We start from the raw sequence: 22,287 nt of genomic DNA, 5'->3' as shown, positions 1-22,287 counted from the left end.
ACATAATCTAAATAATAGAATAGATTTCTCTCCTTCGTTAGGACGGAAAAAGACAACCAGAAGCGTTGTGTTTTTTAAGCAATCAGCCGGCTGAGTTAAGAAATTATAAAATATCAATTTATTTATATTTTAGCGCTTGTTTATAACTTGGTTGTTGTAAATTTCTGACTTAATTTGTTTAATAGTAGATTGTAGTTTTAATCATTAGAATCTAAGAAATCAAGTAAATTTTTATATTTTAAAATCATTGTCATATCAAATTGTCCCACATCGTGATCTTTTGTACCTTATCGAAGATCAGACTTATTTATTTGATTTTGGATAGTTTTTGACGCATCAAAAAAGGCAGAAAAGCATAATTTCTTAACTATCGTTAAAGATAACGATAACAGATGAAATCTTTTCAATTTTATCTGATTGTCGCTGAGCAAAATAATTTACTTTTTGAAGAGAGACATTTAACTCGCATAAAGAGGTTGCATAACGACTGTTGACCGCCCACCGAATTAAGACATTTTAAGTAATTATTTAAATAAAATGTTGCTTAGGAATAGTTTGAAACTCTTTTCAGTGAGTCGATGTATAACATCGCGTCTTGCTTCTAGATCATACGGAATAAGCGAAGAAGATATTGAGAAAATAAAACAATATAAAGAGAGGGTTGAATTGGAAAATAGTGATGCATTAAGAAAAACTTATAAGATGTTGAAAGATGAGTTTTCTAGGTATGCTAAAGGGGATTTCAGTCCTCCCAAATCTAAAATATCGAAATATTCGGAGTATGTGGTGATTGGGGGTGGAATTATGGGATCATCTATAGCTTATTCATTGAAGCAAAGAGCGCCTGACAGCTTTGAAGTGATGGTTGTGGAGCGAGATCCAAAGGTAGAATATTTTTTTAAACATTTAATGATAATGCTGCTTTTTCACTTTAAATACAATTAATTTGAATATTATATTATGAAATGGTCTTCTCTAAAATTTTATGTATTTATTTTTTATAGTGTTGTGGATAATGTCCTCTTTTTAAACTGTTTTTTATTTTATGAGCGATATAAAGTATGTAGTGTGTTTATATGAATCAAATTTACAGTGAATTTTTAATTAATAAAGTTTTGTGTTTGTTTGAAACATAAATACCATCTGTACTATTTGTACCGCATACTATTTTTCATTATTTTAATATATTTAGCATTATTCATTATTTTAAAAAATTCAGAAATTCTGATTGAAAAAATTCTGGCTGAAAAATTTAATTAAAAATTGATTTTTATGTGAATTTTTTTCTCAAACTTTTAATACAATATTCCTTTTTATTTTATTACTCATCTAATTTTATTAAATTATATTTTAATGTAACTATCAATATAATTTTACATTATAGTTAGAAAAATTAAAGAATTATAAATGAAAGCTCTTATAATACCTTTGAGCAAAGATCGTGAATCCTGCAACCAAGAGAATTGTAGGTTTAAACACTAAAAGACTTAACATCTTTCTACTACATCAAGTTAAAATGATTTTTGATTTAAATATCATTAAATGTTATGATTTTTAGATCCAATTTTTTATGTATGTATCGGTACTAAATATTTTTGTTTTCAGTACACAAGATCATCTACTGTTCTGTCTGTTGGAGGTATAAGGCAACAGTTTTCTCTGCCAGAAAATATACAATTGTCTATGTACAGTGCTGAATTTTTAAGAAACATAAAACAACATTTAAGTGTTTTAGGTAAATATATTTTATTTACCTAAGTTCAGTTGTATGTTAGGTAAATATACAACTGTCTATGTACAATGCTGAATTTTTAAGATACATTAAACTATATTTAAGTGTTTTAGGTAAATATATTTTATTTACCTAAGTTCAGTTGTATATTAGGTAAATATACAACTGTCTATGTACAGTGCTGAATTTCTGAGAGACATTGTGTTTTAGGTAAATATTTTTTTTAATAAATTTACTGAAATTCCTCTAAAAATAAATTTTTTCTTGAAATATACTTTAAATTTCTACTATTTTTTTTCTTTCTTTTTTTTTTAAAAAAAAATTACAACTGCTTCTTACAATTTAAAAGTTTTTTGTGTGAGGAAATGCTAATTGTCATTTTAGTTATTTTAAAAGTATGTGATTCTCAACAAGCAAAGTGTCAGAAAGATTTAGGTAGTTTGCAAAACTTCTCTTCTTTTTATAAACCTACATAAAATATTAGAAGGGAAAAAAATATGTTTTGTCCCTTTGACACAGAATTTTTATACTTTTTTCATTATTTTATACTAATTAAGGTCATAATAATTGAAAAATATTATATTTAGCATTTTAATAAATTATGATTGTTAAATACAGCATTAAACATCTTTCTTTTCTGCATCAAAGATTAAATTTTTCAAACTTAGAAACTATAATTTTTCAAATTTGCAGTTTTTTAAATTTAAAGAAGCAATTATTTGTCATTGAAATTTTTTTAATTTATAAAATCTATTATTGTTAAATTTTTGAATATGAATGAAAAGAAAAATTTAACAAACTGCTTTTTTTGGATGTTATAATTTAGTGCAAATATAATTCCGATAATCTAATAGATCTTTTTAGTAACTATAAGACTATTTTTTTTTACTTTGAAAAGATACCAAAATATGTCTTTACTTGTAATTGGAGTGTCAGAAATTTTTTTATAAAAGATACTTACAATTAGTTATAACATGTTATTGTTAAGCTAAAATTTTTAGCATTTGTAGAATTCTTTTTTAAATATGCAATTAGTTTATATTAAATATATATTAAAATATGACCGTATTAATTATTTTAAAAAATTCAGTTTGAAAAATTAGCCACTTAACTGCCATGGGCGTCTATATACGTCTCGGCCAGACAATGCGTTAACTGCCGCAGGCGTATATTATGCTTTCCCGAAATGCGATGTTTTGCATTGCGCTGCTATAAATAGTACTACACCCCCTACTTCAGAATGCAGTAAAATGACCTTGAATGTGTTTGCTTTGCAAATGTATTACTAATTTCGGAGGAGGGGGAATGGGAAAAGAGTGTTATGGAAAAGTGATATCGTATTAATCGCTTGCATGTCTCTATTTGAGTAAGGTCGGGTTTATTCTTTTTTCGCTTTCGTTTCTCGTGTGTATTTGGTGCTTTTTATTCTTTCCATCAACGTCTTCAAAGAGAAATGCATCGCGAAAATGTGCCGTTTGTTCAAGAAGAAAAATTTGTCGTGAATCCCGCTATCAGTGCTATGAATGTGATGTTGGTTTATGTGTCCAACCATGTTTCAGGATTTATCATACAACAGCTAAGTTTTAACAACTTTTATATTGTATTTTTATTCTTTAATTTAAACTTTGTATTTTCTTTCTTTCCTTTTTCTTGTCTTGTAAAAGTAAACTGTTTTTAAATTGCAAAGCATGCATCATTTTCCCCCACCAAAACACCGCATAAGACAGCGCACTTGAGCGAAAAACGGTGGTTCTGGGAAGTGAATCACATACATTTTACTCGCAAGTTAAGGGGTTAAAGTATTAATTATGTACTATGTTCAAAAAATTTATTTAAGGAAGTATCAACTTAAAAAGGAAATTCCAGAAACTCTTAAATATTATTTTTATATACAAATCTCTATAAAATCAATTCTTTGTTGACTTTTTTTACATAGGACAAGTTTGTACTGGTTCTTGTAAATTATGAAAATAAATTCACATTTTCATTCTTTAAGTTATTTATAATTTCTAAAGAATTTAAAACAATGTTATTAAATATTTAAAATGTTCTATTTATAATGCTTTTGTTTTTGTAATTCTACAGATGATGATCCTCCTGATATTCAGTTTCAACCGCATGGATATCTGTTCCTTGCTACTGAAGATGGAGCTGAGCAAATGCTAAAAAATTATAATGTTCAAAAGTATGCTCATAAGGATATATTAGTGCAGTTATATTGAATTACCATAACATATAAATTCCCCATTATTACAAATGAATCGAATTACCAGAGCATATAAATTTTTCATTGATGAATTTCTCATATAATGTATTATCACAGTTTTCAATTACAATAAGATATAGTGCAGTTGAATTGAATTACCATAATATATAAATTCCTCATTATTACAATTGAATTGAATCACCATAACATATAAATTGTTAATTTATGAATTTCTCATAATATGTATCATCACAGCTTATCTGAGTTACAATGAGGTTAAGTGCATTTGAATTGAATCACTGTAGCATACAAGTTTTTAATTTGTGAATTTCTCATACTATATATTATTACATCTGAATTGAATTACAATAAGATATAATGCAGTTGAATTGAATTACCATAACATATAAATTTCTCATTATTACAATTGAATCAAATTGCCATAGCATATTAATTTTTAATATCATAATCACTTACTTAATATCATAATCACTCACTTAACATCATAGATATTTATCAAGATGTGTGATATTATGTAAAAACTGAATTTTATGCTCAATAATTTTTAAATTATTCTCTCACATATATATATATATATATATCTATATATATATATATTTTAGTATTTTTCAACTTTCATTATCAAAATAATAGAAAAATTTTTAGTTTATTAAAATAATTAAAGATATACTAAAAGGCAGTAACTGTAGGTACATATTTTTTTTTAAAAGTGAACTATCAAAAAATAGTTAATTGTTAAACAACTTGATAGTTTTTTTCAGTAATGTAAACTGAAAATTATGAGAAAGTGAACGTTTAAAGATCATTTTAAAAAAAAGGGTATTTGTTTAAAAAATTAGTTTTAAAATTTAAAATCACTTGAAAAATTTATTAATATTTCCTCTTCCGAAAAAATGTACTTATAAAAATTTAACGAGTTGAGAATAATCCTAACTAAGTAATAATTTTTTGTTGCAGTAATCGGAACTTAACCTATAAATAGAGATCATTTTACCAGTCTATAATTATTATTTTAAAAAACAATGAATATTTTTTTTTCAAAATGGAATCTGAATAAAAAAAGGCAGTGTCTTTAAGGGGTGGCAGCTTACTTTTACAAAAAGGGCAAAGAGGTTGCATTTATTGGGAACAAAATGCAAGCAGAGCAGACTGTACTTAAAAAAACACTTATGGAGGACACTGCTATGTATTAACGTAGCTGAATTGAATTGCAAAAAGATATATATATTCTTCATACTATGCATTATTACAGTTGAATTAAGTTACCATAACAGTTGAACTGAGTTACCATAATATATAAATTTTTTGTTCTGAAATATGTTATACATGTCAATAAGAAAATAATAAGAGTTATCCTTTGTGGTATAACTTATAAGTAAAACTAACCTCAAGCAATATATTTAGGGTTTAATAAATTCAAATATTGCATAAGCATCTTAGAGGGAGAAGGTTTGTGATTTGCTTATTTTTGTTGACAAGAGAGAGTGCTTATGTAGGACATTAAAATCCACTAATGTTAAATTTTTTTTTCAATGCAAAATAAATGCAACGGAAAATTTTTTAATTAATATTTTATAAAAATCTTTTAAAATAATAAATTTTTATTTTTGTGATTTGAGGGTGCCTACTGACTCTTTATACTCCTTAGAAACTCCTTGGAAGTAAAAAAGTCTCCAAGGAGTACTTGGAACTACTTAGATTTTCAAATTAGTCCTTAGAAACTCCTTAGATTATTATGTTGCATAGATGAACTTATTAAGTCCGCTGATGAATTTGCTGTCCAAGCAGGGAAACTAAATGATATGATTTAGCTGTCAAAATCTAATAGTTTAAGAAAAACTTTAAAAGAAAAAAAAATTGAATTGCAAGAGTTAGAAGAAAATACTAACAGCAAATAATTTTAATTTTACATGTTACAAGCAAACTTAATTAATAATTTACTGTGATTTTTTTTTTTGTTTTTGTTTGTATGAAATGCCTTAGATTTTCTTATGTATTCAAATTTAAAAATATAAGATTAGTAGGTTTTTATGTTAATCTTCAACATCTGTACTTTACCAATATTTATTAAAATATTTGAAACTGGAAAACGTATTTATTTGTAAAAGTGATAACTTTATTTTTCTTGATGAAGTTTGACTAAGTCAAAATTTATTTCCAAAAGGCTAGAAAAAGTATGCAAAATATACTTTTTTGCATGTTCCTTATAATAACTGCTTTTTAATTTTTTTAAAAAAAAGAAGAAACTGTCTAGTTATCTTTTACACAAAGTTTTAAAATTTTTGATAAGTCCTTAAAATTTTGAGCTCCTCGGATAGTCCTTGGATTTCTTCTTTTGATCTCTGTATGAAACCTAGATTTTGAAATGCATTTTTTTTAAATTTAATTAGTTTTTTATTCTGATTTCTTTTGATATAGTTAAAATAGCTCTTAAAAATATTTTTATTTATCATTATTTTCATATTTTTTCTCTATTCAATGAAAGCATCTCTTTTTCACTAATACATTTTCTTTTGTTTTAAAATTTCATGTTCATATTAAATATTTAGCAATTTTTTATGGCATAAATATATTGTTTTAAAAGAAAGCACACAAATTAAAGAGTGAATAGTTTGAAGTTTTTGTGTTTGTGTTTAGTTGTAGAAGTGTTTTTATTCATAATACAATGTAACTTAATAACCATATAATTAATGTATTTTTTGTTTTTTTATGTAGCTTTATTAAAATTAAATTTGTTATTTCGGAGTAACAACTTTATTTGACTAAAATAGTTTGAACCTAATAAATATTCAAAATTTTAGTAAAATCTAATTTTAAAAACTATTTTAGTTTGAAAATTTTTGAAGTTAATAATTTTGTTTAATGTTTTATTTATATACTTTTATTTATTGAATTTGATTTTTTTATGCATTTAAAGTAATGCTATAGTACATGGAATGGTGTTGAAACTTTAGTTTCTTTGAAGTTAAATTAACATATTTAGAAACATTTTCTTTAGAAAACAGCACATTTGAATTTTGTCAGATAAAGAGATTTTAATTTCGTAAATATTTTTAAATGGCATCATTAAATATTGGGAAATCTATGTTCTAATTTGTATGTTTGTCTCCGTTAATTGCTGTATTATTTATTTTTCGGTTTCTTTAAAAATTCAGTTCGTTTTTATTGCTTTCAAAATTGACTTATTAAAAAAAATGTGCACAGCATTGCCCAGATCGAGCAAAATTATTTCTAAGAAAAAAAAGTTTCATTCGTTTAGACCTTTTTGACTGTATTATGTAATAATGTATTAACCTGTGTAAGTCTTGCAAAGTTATTGGTAGAAGTCATTGGTGAATTTAAAAACTCTTGACAGGTACCTTGTATATTTTCTTAATAGGTATTCTTTGCTTTCTAAAGTAATTACTTTAATTAGCATCAAAAACACAATTCGGTCCCATTAAATTAATTCAATAGCATAAAAATTTATTCATAATTATTTACTTGAATAAAGGGACTAAATATGGTTTTCTTTTTATATATATTCATAAAATTTTAATTTAATATATTAATGATTTTTGCTTTTTTTTCCATCTTTGAGTAAAACATGAAATTTTACAGAGAATTAGGTGCTAAAGTTGAGCTCTTGCAACCATATCAATTGAAAGAAAAGTTCCCATGGATGAGTACTGAAGGAATTGCTCTGGGATCTTATGGTAACTATACTTATAATAAATACTAAGGAGCATTAGATATAGGTTATTTCATACTAAAAATGTGTACTTTATGAAAGTGGTTGTTGTAAATTATTTTTAATAAACTCAATTGTTTATTTAGTTATATTTGAAATAAAACTCTTTAAATAGAAGATTCTGAGCTAGATATTACCTGAGTAACTTTTGCTCTAATAACCATATTTTTTTCTATGTGATAAATTATGAAATATTACTTATGATGAATTTATTACCAAACAAGTTTTAACAACACCAACATCCTGCCCGGTTGCCGAAGGACGAAAATTGATTGCCAATCATGGAAAACATTCATCATTTGAGTTGGATCCTAACTCTCTAATACTGGAATGGTTACATCATGCAACTAAGGGTAAAATTTCCAGAAAAACTGCAAGATGTGTGATATTATNAATCATCGTGGTTTATAATCATATAGTTTACAAGTTTAAAAATCACTCTTTTTTTTGTCAAATTTGTGTATATATATATAATTATATATTCAGTCTTGGATTTCCTCTTTTTTACTTTCTGACTACTCTCATCCCTGTTTTATAACAAATGTTATACTACTATAGATGTTGGACATACTTAAGTGGGAGACATAAAAGCAACCGCCTTACAGTATCTCCTTATGTGATATTTCTGTTTTTGACTGCTTAAAAAAAATTCAAAGGTGGACAGTTCCAATTAGACATAAAAGTGCAGCAGGCAATTTGAGATTTCTTGAAACTTAAAAAAAAAGGATGAGGCATATTCAAGCTTGTGAAGTACTGAGATGATTGGAAGTTTTGTATAATTGGCATAAAAAATCTTGTCTGCCTTTGTATCAAAGCTCATTTATTGGCTCCTTTGTTCCGAGGGAAACAAATTTCAGACTCATTCTTCCTATATTCTTGTAAGGCAATTATCACAACATCTGCAGATTATTTCTAATCTCAGATTATTATTATTTTTTTAAAAAAAGAGAGCAAATGTAGAAAAAATTGCTAACAGATAAAATCATGAATAAGTAAAAATTAAAGTTAGGAAGAAAATATTTTATCTATCTTCATTAATAAAAAATAAGCAATAGCTTTTTTTCCCTTTTTTTAAAAAAAAAAAATTGAAATTGTAGAAGGACATTTAATGCTAATTTTTCTGGTTATTATTCTGCAAGTACCTGTGATGGTATGGCAATAAATTTCATTTGAAGTTTGAAGAAGCTTTAACTTGGCACAAATCTAAATACTATAAATTGCAATTTTGTTAATTTCTTCCTTTAAAATGAAAAGATTTTATTTTGATGTCATCTGCAAGCATATCCTTCTTTTACTGATTTCTTTATTGAAAACATAAACATTTCTTTTCTTTTTTTTAAATCCTTTTGGACATTGCTTAATTATGACTTTTTTATTCAAATAAAATTTTTAAAACAATATAAAGATTTTCTGTATAACTTTATTATTTTTAATAATTGGAAATCAATATATTAAGCTTAATTTTTACCATCCTACTCACTGCATTGAGGTCACAGGCAAATTTGAATTTTTGAAGATAGTGTTGCAGATTGACTTTGTTCCCAGGCTTATATACAGGATTTTTTTTTTTTTTTTTTTGCAAAAAAATTTGTTTCTTTCAGGACATTAGAAGAAACTGGAAAAAAATAAAGATGACTCATATAATTGTTTAGAAATAAATATCATAGGAATAGCTGCAGTTTAAAGAAACTAAAATTAATGTATAAATAGTACTAGAAAGCTATAAGTTTTTCACAGCTACTTTTCTTTATAAACTAAAAGAAAACTATTTTTAAATTATTTATTTTAGTTTTACACAGAATTTTAAAATCTATATATCATTCTATTGAAGAGTTGGGTAAAGTATTCATACTAACCAAGTACTTTTGTACAAATTAATATAGTAATTGTAAATTCAATACATGATTTGTACTAGTGTGTATGCTTATTATGTGATTTTTTTAATTTTGGAGCAATTTATAAAATTTGATTTTGATATTTTAACAGTTCTGCATATAATTATAAAATAGGATTTTATTTTTTATGTTAAATAGAAAAGTATTACATTTATTTTAATTTTTTAAGAAATTCATTGAATTTATTTTTCTTCTACTTGGAACCATTATTTAAACAGGATATTTATTCTTTGAAAAGAGTTTCTTCCCTTTGAGTTGGAAGAAATTTGTTTTTTCACTGACCGGTTTTTTACCCTGTAGAAGAAACTTGCCATTCCTGCTTGAAAAAAATTATGGAAATTTCTGTGTATTCATCTCAATTATTAAATGCATGTTTTTTATTGAATTATATTTCGATGTTCTGTTGGTAATTTCTCAAAATCATTGTTCAGCCTGATTGGCATTAATTTTGAATTTGTTTCTTTAACAACATTAGGTTTTGAAAATGAAGGCTGGTTTGATCCATGGGCTCTCCTGAATGCTTTTAAAAAAAAGGCATGTTCTCTGGGTGCTGAGTATGTCAATGGTGAAGTAATTGGTTTTGAGTTCAGAAATGAGCACCCTATTGTGGACCCAACTCTTGACCCTCTCCTTCGCACAAATTATATGTATGTGAGTAGGCATCGCTTTTTTTTCTTCCTTCAATATTTTTTATTTGATAGACATGACTTAAGGCAATAAATTTTCATTTCTGATTTTTCTTCTAAGCAGTTAAATAATTTATTTGTGCATTCCCGAATTATTCACCTTTATGAATATTCATTAATACTTAAGTCGCTTCATATAGAATAATACACTTACATATTTTGGAAAAGGTGAGGCTACATCAATTAGCAAAATATGACAAAAGGGAAAAATTAGAGGTAAAAAAAAGATAAACCAACACAAGAAAAAAAAAGGGAAAATAAAAAACTAAAAGAGGGAAAAACTACTTGAATCTTTTAACTGCCTGATGAAGGAAGGTTTATTCTTTAGGAAACACTTAGATGTTGGGTTGGTTTTAATATTTTATTGTAAGATTGCTTTAAGTTAAAAGAATGTGAAGAAATATGATTTAATTATGCCCTTTTTATTTTACTTTTTATTGTTCACTGTGATTTTCAAAATACTTTTTATTGAAAAAAGGTGAGGCTTTTCTTTTGCGATAATTGAAAATTTTTTAAGCGAATGGTTGAAATAAGTTTCATCCATTTTCCAGATATGTATTCTCTCGTATGTTAGACTACGGCTTGAAATAAACAAGCTTTATTTGTTACTATTGTATTAACTATTAATATAGCCATGCAACAATCTGGCAATTGACCTGGAATTGTTTAGAAAAGTTTCATAAAGAAATAAGTGAAGAGTGTGTTTATTTGAAAGATTTATTTATATAAGACAAGCACGATGCTTTGGATAAATCTTAAATTTTCAATTCTTTATACTTAGCAAGGGTGATTGTACTCCGGGTGTACCCTGAAATTCCGGGTTTTTCGCATCATCCCTCCAGGTCTAGAAATTAGGAGCAGGGCATGTGATTTTTCACAGACCATTGATTCGCTTACTTCTGTGAATCAAAACTTATATAATCCTGTGAAATTTTCACCACAATTTAAATTTTGAAGCCTTTGCTAAATAGCGTTAATAAGACAATTTGATATATGTGACTCTTTCGTAATTTTGAATAATTTTTTTCTTCGTTTGTCTTATCTTCATCGTGTTTAGTATTATAAACTATGCCGGAATCCACTGATATCACAATTCATATTCACACAATTTTAATATCCAACATCGATTTTCGTATTTACCTAATTTAAAAGTTATTCCTTGTGATTCGCTTTCATGCGATTTAAAAATTGTATGCCGCGATTCGTACTTATGTGATTTAAGAATACGAAGTGATTTAAGAATCCGCAATTTGTATTTACAGGTTTTTAAAATCAATATCATGATTCGTTTCCCCACCAGTTTAAAATCCAATGTCGCATCCGTATTCGCAGGATCTAATGTAATCCATATTTACGCTATTCAAAAACCCAATATTGCGATTTGTATTTTCCCATTCTTAAATCAAACATTGTGATTAATATATTTTAGTGATTTTAATACCCAATATCGCAATTTGTATTTTTGCATTCTTAAAATCCGATATTTCAATTCATATTCATGCGATTTTAAAATTAAATATCGCAATTCATATTCACACAAATTTAAAATCCAATAACACGATTCTTGTAAGAACTGAGTTTTTTTCTTAAATTAATTGCTATAAAAGTTTCATATTCTTTATTGGTAAGTAATTTAATTATAAATGGTTGTTCAAAAATAAAAATTTTATATAATGATATAAGCAATTAAAATTAGATTGTAAACATAAGCCTTGCCAACTTTGATTTTTTGCTGGAGAATTTTCTCAAATTCTGGGATTTAACATTTACAATTAACTAAAACAAATTTAAGTAATTCTATATATTTGGCCTGTTATTGTAAAAATTTTATTCATAATGACATTTTTAATCTAATTACTCATTCATATTTTTCTACTACTAAAAATATTGGGAGGAACTAGAACTTTTGGGTTGGCAGCTCTGATAAACCTATATTAACTAAGCATTTTTATGTTTTAATGTTTATATTATACCTGAATATATTTATCAAAAGTTAGGTTAAACTTTTCTATACAAAATATCCTAATTATATTAATAGCAGATCAATTTCAAAATACCTAATAATTTTGATATTTTTGGAAATACAGTCGAACCTCGATTTCACGAATTTTTCGATATCTCGAAGGGAAGAAAAAATTCCCTTCAAATTTCCTATACTCTCAATGTTAAAAAAAAAAAATTGATTTCATGAAATTTTTTTTTCTAATCCCTCGATAACTTGAATTTTTTTCCATAAATAGAGTAGATTTTTTTTCTAAAATTAAAAAAATATTCCAAAAAAAATAAAAAATTTTAAGAATGGCTGACAAGGCATGGAATGATGTGTCTTCCTCTACGATAATGAATGGCTTCAAGAAGTCTGGATTCATTAAAGATCATGAAAGTAGTCAAACAATCAATATCGTTAATTCTGCTGAAAGCAACACCGAAAATGATTGGAACAGATTGACCGAACTCATGAGGCTTGATGACATGGAATTTCATGACTTTGTAAACGTAGATGATGCAGTAACAGTGTGTGGTCAGTGGGATGACAATGATATCATCACTCAAACGAAAGCTTTTTGTGAACTATCAGAAGAAGAGGAAATCGAAGATTTACCGCCCAATATTACTAACAAACAAGCACTTTCTGCAGTGGACACTGTAAGGAGATTTATTGAGAGGTAGCCGAATATGTCAGAGGAAACATTTAAAGCTATAGTTTACTTAGAAAGTGTTATAGACAAACTTTCATGCACATCTCTAAAGCAAACAACAATTGAATCTTTTTTTAAATGAAAGTGTAAAAAGCAAGGATGAGATTCTTCCGCGGATAATAAGATTTTCCGTATTTTTTATCCGTCGGCTGGATAGCTCGTATTTTCGTAATTCAGATCTCGATTTTTNTCTCAATTTTTTCTCCTCTCCCTTCAAATTCGAGATATCGAGGTTTGACTGTATATTCATGACTAGGGGGTTAATACCCCAGTTCACTGCTGCTCAGCATCCCCGGTGATTGATTCACAATGATTGCTATTTCTTAACATAAAGCAGTTGAAATTATTGAACTAAAAATATAGGTACGAAAGGAACACTTGTGCTTCCACTTCCCAATTATTTCCCTTATACTATTAAGATCTATTAGTGAACATAAATCATTTTTCTAAGTAATCATTTTTTAAAATAACATTTAAAATTAAAAGTATCATAACTGATAATTAAGGCCCGGATTTTGATGACTTTTGCATTTTTTGCATTTTTGGACATTCTTTGTCCATTAGAGCATTTTTTTAGATTTATAGGGCATTTTTCTTTTAACTTTTTGGCGTATTTTGCATTTTAAAGCATTTTTTAAATTTTTTGTTAATTTTTTCCAATTTTTATTATTTTGTTATAATTAATTATTATTACACTGGCTTCCAAACAATGAANCGGATAACTGATTTTTCCGGTTTTCTGAATCGCTACAAAAAGCCGTTTTTTTAATTGTTAAACCCAACTAAAAAAAATAATATTTGGAAATAATCTGAAAAAGAAGAAAAAATGAAGTAATACACTAATGATTATTTCCAAAATGATAGTAAGGTAAACATCTCTCCAAAAAGAAAGAAAAATCCTAAGATCTTATGAGGAAAAAAAATTTATTTTTTTTTAAATGGCGGGAAAATTTATTGAATTTCGTTCCGGTTTTTTGGTTTTCCGGTTTTCTGATTTCCGGATAACGGGTTCTGTACTGTACTATTAAGATCTATTAGTAAACATAAATCATTTTTCTAAGTAATCATTTTTTTAAAATAACATTTAAAATTAAAAGTATCATAACTAATAACTAATAAAAGAGTAAACTAATATAACTAATAAAAGAGTTATAATTAATTTGGAGAGTTTACAACTGTAATTCAATATTTTTGCATTCCAAACGGATGGATGTATTTAAAATACAATTTTTGCGTTCATCATTTTGTGCATGAAGCTGAAAGTTAAATTTTAAATCATTTAATAAATCTATTTAACCCTAATTCACAATAGTATATTAATGTCATAGCTCCAAAAAATAATAATTGTAAAAACGGTTAATAAGATCAGATACCGATAGGAATAACTTTATGTTAAAATGTTATGTAGAATTACATTATTCTAATAATAATAATAAAAACAATCCTCCCAAACTCTTAATTTAGAAGTCAAATGAAATCAAAAACGTAATAATAAGAGTACAGGCAATTTTAACCTTTAAACTAATGAAGCAAAAATATTTATTGGAAAACAATAACTTTATGACTTATATCATTTTTATGCTGATGACAACCGAACCAATATGAAAATTAATGTGGGAAAATTGGATCCAACCATGTGATTTTCCAGTCTATAAAAATGTATTGACAACAATGGAAAACTGCGACACCATCATTAGATTTTTATATAGAGTAAGATACCTGCTATGCATTGACAAGAGGAAAGAAATTGGGAGAAGTTTGACAGTCTATTAACAAACGTGAAATTTGTTTTCAGATCAAAGATGATGAAGGAGAAGTCCATTGCGTAGAGTTTGCTTTCCTGATTATCGCAGGTGGTCCATTTTCATCTGAAGTAGCCAAATTATTGCACATAGGAACGGGTCCAGGAATGCTTAGTGTTCCTCTCCCCGTGGAGCCCAGGTAGAATACTTTTAGGTTGTTTTTTAAAATCAGAATTTTTCAATACTTTTAGAGGTAGCAGTACGCTTAACCGAATTATCTTTAACCCTCTGAGTGTTAGTACTGGCTTTTTCTGAACTTTTTGCCTCAAGTTTTTCTGCTTCAAAAAACCGGTTTCCCCCATATTATTCAAAGGAAGCAGGGAAATTTCCATACAATTTTACCCAGGGGCTCAACACTTGGAGGGTTAAGTAAAGGAAAAGCAAATAAAGAAATAATTTTTTTAAAACCTTTACACACATTCTGACTTGGCAATCAATAATTAATTTTTAAAAATTAGTAATAATATTTAGTTTTTTGAAATTCTTAAGAAATCTCAGTTTTTAAATCCCTAACGCTTTTTTAAAATTTTGTACAGTTTTCAAAACTTATTTTTCCTTATAATAACTCGGATTACAACTGTTAAAAATCTGCATTCATTTGCTTAAATATAAATTTTTATCATTTTTTGTATGCAAACTCAATGAAAATATCTATGACACCGGTATAACATGCTGTGAAAACTTTAATAAGTATTGAAAAATTTATTATTCATTCAGTTTCATTTAGTATGTCTTACTGCTTTACTTTAAAGCTCTATCTTGAAAAGAATAAAATCTTTCATTTCAAATAGCGTAAGAAAATAATTCATGTGGAAAAGCATTTTTAAGTTTTATTTTTGCTCAAGACCTGCTTTTTTTTTTTTGCCTAAAATTATTTACAATATTTTTAATAATGTAGATATAGAGTTATAAAAATGATGTTTTTTTTTTTTTTTTTTGTCTGTTACGAGTTGTTCAATAAATTATTGTTCCATATTTTGGTCTATTTTTTTTTCCTTTTTTTTTTGAGGAGAGAGGTATGGAACCCTTTAAATAAATTTATGAGTTTACTGATTTTTATTTTGCTTCATAATTTTTTTTTTTTGCAGTAAATTCATAGATTTTCTCAATTGCATATAATTTATACATATCAATTGTAAATTTATTATTGCTGTATGTATATTCAAGCATTGCTATTCATACAAAATAATATTATGCGTTGACTTATGTTGGTCATTTTTCTGTATCAATAGTATGCAATAAATGACCCCAAGAAAATTATTAATTTACGTTTTTCTTTATTTACCCATTTCTGCTGCCAGCTGTTTCATTACTTTTAAACTTCTGTAATATATTATTTGATAGAAATTCTCAAATTAAAAAAAAATAATAATAGTTAAGAAGTTTAAATTAATTATCATTATTACTGTTTATTTTTTATTTATTTATTTTGCTTTAATAATTTTTATGTTCTTAAATTTATTCTTCTTGATTCAAAAATTCATAGTTTGTTCTTTATAATCTGAGATATTGTGAAATAGATTTACTTTCGATCAAATAGTTTTATAAGTTTTAAATATCTAATTCCCAGCAACAGTTTTACCTTTGCCCCATTCGGGCTCAATATGGGTCCAACATGAGCATGCACCGAGGGACCCATATTGGGATGTCTTTGATTTTTTAATATTAGTCCTATATTGGCCTTCATGGGTCCAATATATGGCCTTATAATTACTTAAAATATTAATTAATATAAAATATTGGGTAAATCTGACAATTCTATATAGGGCCAATATTGGTTGCAAAATGACTGTAAAATTTCAGGTGAATCGGGCAATTCTATATAGAGCTTATATCGGAAAATAACTGTCCTTTGAAACCTGATTGAGCCAAGATTCGTGAATATTGGTCCGATGAAGGGCCAAGTTATTTTGGTGCTGGGGATGTTATTACTGTATTTTTACCAACTAACTTTTTTGTCTGTGAGGGTGATATCTTTTACTTATAATTTCTACCTTTTTCAACAAACTACAAGAACACTGCAATATCTTCTGTAGCTGTGTTCGTGGTGACATTGCAAGTGTCAATCATTTTGTAACTACTACAAATTTAATTTATTGCCATATGATTGACAAAGAGAATAAATTATCAATCAAAATTTGTACCCAAGTCCAGAGTCAAAAGTGCTTAAAACTCAATGACAACTCTGTGCTGAATAACAATGCAAGTTTAAATTATTTCTTGACAAAATATGCAGTAATTCTGTTTGTAATTGTAAGGAAATTCTGACGGCTTTCTCATTGGCATTTACTCACATTTTAATTAAAACTCTGTGCATATTTTAATGCAAATAAGGATCCTTTCTTAAATAATATAAACTGAATTTATTGTCAAATTAAACATTTTCTCTTCTCTTTTGTTTATTTAAAAAAGTTAATTTAAAAACGTTTTATTTCATCGTTCAATGGTGATTTTGTATTTATGTTTCTTTAAGAATATTCTTTTCCTTTTTTGTAATTTATCCTAAAATATATTTACCTTTTTATTGATTTAGGAAACGGTATGTTTACGTTTTCAACTGTGAAACAGGTCCTGGAATAGATATGCCTTTGGTTATAGATCCATCAGGTGTTTATGTGAGACGAGAAGGTCTTGGAGGCAAATACATTTGTGGACGATCCCCATCTGAGGTAAAAAAAAATCTATTCAACTTTCATTTCATTGTTATTATCTTTTGTTGTTGTTGAGCCACAATGTCGGAAATACGGTCCCAATGGTTCTGTCAAGAAAGCGCTCCAAAGTTTGGACTCCTTAATGTTAATTTTACTTTTTGAGTGTTTCAATATATCTACTGACTTTTTCTGTCATTATTTAGGGTTAGTTTCTTTGGAGGTTGTAAGAAATATAAATTTATACAAAGATTGCATCAAAACTTTCCTTTTTGCTTTTACTCATTATCTTGTTGAATGTTTTTTATTTAGACTGAAGAACCAGATGTAAGTAATTTAGAAGTGGACTACAATTTCTTTGATTCGTCAGTTTGGCCTGTCATAGCAAAGAGAATTCCTCATTTTGAGTGTATTAAGGTAATTTTAACTATTTGACTTTATATATTAATTCATTTTATTTTACTTGTGGAATTTTTCTTCATCTTCTATTTTTACTGAAGTATTTACTCAGGTATTTATTTGGTTGTTAAGTTTTAACATAATTAAAGGAATCCTTTCAAAAAATTAAATAAATCTTTATTTTTGTATTGTCATATTATTGAATGTAACTTGTATGATTAAAGTACATTAAAATTAAATATACATGAACATATTATCCTATTAATGCTTAAATCTTTGAATTATGTAAAAAGTTTGTTTTCGTGACAAATGATAATATTATGCTACCTTTGCTATGTTTAAACTAGTACTTTAGCTTTGAAATTGCACTAAGCTCATAATTCAGATCCATATATATATGTAGTGGTAGGCTGTACCATCATATTTCTGCTAATTAAATACTTATATTGAAGCAGTACTTTTATCTTTTTTCAAAAGAGGAATATTTCTAATAAATAAAGTCACACTTGGCAGTTACAAACAATCAGTACTTAGAATCATCAACTTAATTACTTTTGTACAAAACTGTTAGGCAGCATATTAATTTTGTTTTTGTTTCAAGATTATTGAAACCATACTTTAAATTTATTTGATTTAAGGAAGACTTAAACTCTTGTACAAATTTTTTTAAACTGTAGTGTATGTAGAAATATACTGGTTATTTATTTATTCTGGGTACTTTATATTTATTTATTCTGGTTTAACTGGTTATTTATTTAAATGAAACACCATGAAAAATTTTTATACATTGATCTCAAGCTATTATGTGTTCACGCTCGTTAAATAAATTTTTACTGGAAATTGTTGAAATTTTTTGTTACATACAAAGTAACTCTGAAATTGAAAAAACATGTTTTATTTTATTTATTTTAGTCTTTATTATAAAATGTCTTTATTTTACTATTTTTTTATTTCTCATGGCTAGAAGAGCAAATTATATTCTTTAATTTGTCCTTCTCTCTTATAAAAAGTAACCTGGTAAATGTCTATTGCACTAAAAAAAAATTTTGATTTTTTTCTTTAGCCTACTAAGAGGATAGAAGTAAGCATTTTCATTGTTACTTGAAAGTTTTTATAGAATGAGTTAACAGTAATATAATTAACATATTTTTAAAATTATATTTTCTTTTTTCAAATTTAGGTAAGCAGTGCATGGGCTGGCTATTACGACTACAACACTTTTGACCAGAATGCGATTGTTGGTCGCCACCCCTATTTTCCAAATGTGTACCTCGCTACTGGCTTTAGTGGACACGGCATTCAGATGGCTCCGGCTGTTGGAAGAGCCATGATGGAGCTCTTAATAGACAAGACCTATGTCACCATAGACCTTACAAAGTTTCATTTTCATAGAGTCTTTCAAGATCAGCCAGTCTATGAGCAACACATTGTTTGATGTCCATCAAAGCCAGTGCAGTGCAGAAAATACTAATTAAGTGACCTTTCTTAAATGTATTCAGTTTTTAAGACAACAGACTTTCGCGAACTCGCGTTTCTCTCCTTTTACTCAGTTTTAACCTTTCTGTAGTTTTGTCTCATCTTAACCTTTTTAAAGCTGTTCTTTAAAGGCCCTGTCACAAACACATTTAATACACCTGAAATAACTCGTTTTTGCCAATTATATGCTATTTTCTTAACTAGTGTGAGTTTGCAACAGTTATTCATGGCTTTTAGTCAAGCTTAGCGTTATGCTCTATGCCAATTCTAAAAATTGCACAAGATTTGAATATAAACAAAAGTCACAGTTTAGTGAAAATGAATAGCAATTGTGATCTGATTTTTAAATGTTTAAAAAGTTACTCCAATGCTAAAAATTTGAAAATATTGAGAATTATTTATTGATTTTTAACATTTTTGATTCGGTCGAAAAAGCTTGTTAATAAAGGTTTTTTTTTTTAAAGATGCTAAATATCTTTTAAAATATTTTCGTTAGTTGTCTGCTTTGAAGCCAAGTTAACTCTTTATGACAAAATTGTAGATATTTAGTTTAAAATTAAAGCTTTGCCTAAAGTCTAAGACATTTAAACTATGGCTAGTTTTTCCTGTCTAAAGAGCTTTGACTCTGTTAATTATGTTCTTTCAAGCTTTTTCACAAAGAAAAAGAAAAACAAGCCTAAATTTAAGTGCCTTCCACTTTAGGCAAAGCTTTAATTTTAAACTATATAACTATCTTACTTTAAAAAGGGAAAATAGCTTAGATATTTTTAATTTACTTGAAAATTTCTAATATCTATTTTGGGATTGAATTTTTCTCTTAGATAAAAATAATTAAAGTAATCTGAAGATTATTTTCTGTATTTAAGTATTTTTGCATCAGAGTAACTTTTCAAAAATTAATTTGCAAAGTTTTCATGCTCGAAAGACTGGGACTTTTTTTCATAATGGCAGCTATTTTCATCATTTTTATAAAAGACCCTGACTAAAAAATAGACAAAACTTTTCCTAACAGTCATGATTAACTGTCCTAACTTATCCTAACAGTCATGATCACCACAGTTATAAAAGTGCCGTATGTTTTTAATAAAGAGCTTTATTTCTTATGACAACAGAGCCTTTGAAAATAGCCTTAATTGTTTTCTTGTTAAAGTTTTAAATAAATTTTGTTTTATGGATGTTTTGTTAGATTTGTCAGTGCTCTGGGAAAATTAAATGATTGGCTGTAAAGTTTCTAAAAGGATATTAGAAAGCTTTCTACTTTACCTTTTCAGTTTAAAAAAAATTAATGAAATTGTCATTTCTATGAGAGGATTGTGTTCATTTGAAAGGTAAAGTGGTGAATATTCAAACATCCTTTTAAAAACTTAGCTTCTAGTTTTTTGAGTTTTCTCAAAGCGCTACTAAGAATTATGTTTCGTGTGCTTTTTGTTAGCCGAAAATCTCAACTTATAACGTTTAGATCTGTTAAGTTAGATCTGTAACGTTGTAACAGGCTGTTTAATGATGTAGTCTTCAAATTTATTTTTGTTACATTGAAAATGTGGCTACAAATATTCTTGTTTCTCACAATTAAATGAATTTTACAATAAGTAAAGTTTACCACATTTCCTCCACACATTATCTATGCTAATTAAAAAATTTGCCTTCTCTGAAATTAATTGTAATATTAGAAGATAGTATGTATACAAATAAATAAGATCTTCTTAATTTAAAATAATAAAATCGAAATGAGTATAAAAAAATCACTTTATTTTTCAAAGAAAAGAAAATATAGATATATCATTAAAAATTATTCATCAGTGCAAGATTTTTTCTTCTTCTCATTTTACTGAAGTTATTAAGCAGAAAAATAATTTATAAGATGATAACTGTTTTGCCGTATACGACATTTAATGTTAAATGATATATTTAAGAATCTTTGCCATTTTTTTCTTTTAAGTTTTTTTTTTTTAAAATATGTTGTTTTGTTATTTAGTTTTAAAATTATTTTATTGTGTTCTTTGAAGAGATTTTGTTTTAAAAATAAAAATTAATAATTTCTTTGCTTAAATGTCATTTGGGATACATTTATTTGTTTTAAAACATTGTTGACTCTAAATAACATCATTTTATGATCCATATTTATTTACAAAAGAAGCACTTACTTGTAAACATGTTATTTTTTTTTAAATTATCTGTTTAGATGTGTAAACTTTATTTTATTAAATAAAGTGAAATAATAAAAAATTACATGAATATAATATGTTGAAAATAATAATAAAAACTAATTCAGCATGTTTATATAATTTTTCTTTAAATTATTTTTCTACATCTTCTATAGAATATTCCTAAAATGCATTTTCTACAAATAGAAAATGTAATTTATAATAGCTTCTGATAATTGAATGTGTCTAAATCAGTTTGTATGACAGAAAATTGCAGTATTTAATTAATGACATAAAAATTAGAAAAAAGACTTATGCTTTTTACTGATTTATGGCAAAAAATGATACTTTGACCACAGTTTCTTTTAATTGTAGATTATTTTAGTGTTTTGTGCAGAGTTGTAATAATAGGAATTAAAAAGAATCTCTCATCTCTTCACAGATAATTTAGTTTTTGAAGAAATATTAATATTTATGTAAAAATTAACTAACACTGATTTTTTCATAAGCATAAAAATGACAAACATTCATTTTTACAAATTAACATGGATTTCTTTAATTTGCAAATAATCTTTTAATTGTTATCAAATTTGAAAGACTTATTTTACTACCTCCAATTTTTTCCTGATATTACCAAACCTGTCAGCTTCCATACAGAACATCACTTTTGAAAAAAGCATTAAAATATTCATTTTTTATTAATTAAAAAGTCACAGTTATGAATCAAAAATTAGATTTTTCATACATAAAACCTCATTTCTTTCTAAACTATTGGTTTTAATGTGACTTATTTTTGATTTCATACCATTCAGCTTTAAAAAAAATTGCATGAGAAATAATACCTCTCTT

At 26.5% G+C, this 22,287-nt stretch overlaps 2 protein-coding genes across 8 annotated transcripts in view; both read left to right on the top strand.

Moving 5' to 3' along the window:
- LOC107439260 (coiled-coil domain-containing protein 92) overlaps positions 1 to 22,287 on the top strand; it is an 879,443-nt gene that overhangs the window by 67,439 nt on the left and 789,717 nt on the right. The gene's annotated exons all lie outside the window — the stretch shown is intronic.
- LOC107447943 (FAD-dependent oxidoreductase domain-containing protein 1) lies at positions 40 to 21,579 on the top strand. Of its 3 annotated transcripts, XM_043043511.2 has the most exons (10): positions 40 to 885; positions 1,606 to 1,735; positions 3,818 to 3,917; positions 7,560 to 7,654; positions 10,060 to 10,235; positions 14,765 to 14,910; positions 17,305 to 17,440; positions 17,732 to 17,836; positions 18,882 to 18,899; positions 18,999 to 21,579. In XM_043043511.2, the coding sequence occupies exons 1-10, from the start codon at positions 538 to 540 to the stop codon at positions 19,251 to 19,253; spliced, it is 1,509 nt and encodes a 502-aa protein (XP_042899445.1). In that variant the 5' UTR covers positions 40 to 537; the 3' UTR covers positions 19,254 to 21,579. The 3 variants fall into 3 exon arrangements, with proteins under 3 accessions (XP_042899445.1, XP_042899446.1, XP_071038053.1); XM_043043512.2 differs by lacking the exon at positions 18,882 to 18,899; XM_071181952.1 differs by lacking the exons at positions 40 to 885; positions 1,606 to 1,735 and adding an exon at positions 1,837 to 1,845 and having other exon boundaries at positions 18,999 to 19,343.

Source organism: Parasteatoda tepidariorum, chromosome 6 (assembly GCF_043381705.1).
Source record: "Parasteatoda tepidariorum isolate YZ-2023 chromosome 6, CAS_Ptep_4.0, whole genome shotgun sequence".
Classification (NCBI taxonomy): Eukaryota; Metazoa; Arthropoda; class Arachnida; order Araneae; family Theridiidae; genus Parasteatoda; species Parasteatoda tepidariorum.
The sequence above is the reverse complement of the archived record's forward strand: the minus strand, read 5'-3'. Positions and strand labels throughout refer to the sequence as shown.

Bases quoted from the DNA above. Each gene is read 5' to 3' on its own strand.
- LOC107447943 (XM_043043511.2), top strand. From the start codon at position 538: ATGTTGCTTAGGAATAGTTTGAAACTCTTTTCAGTGAGTCGATGTATA. The intron at 7,655-10,059 runs GTAACTATACTT...TAACAACATTAG, and splicing joins AATTGCTCTGGGATCTTATG to GTTTTGAAAATGAAGGCTGG. The intron at 10,236-14,764 runs GTGAGTAGGCAT...ATTTGTTTTCAG, and splicing joins TTCGCACAAATTATATGTAT to ATCAAAGATGATGAAGGAGA.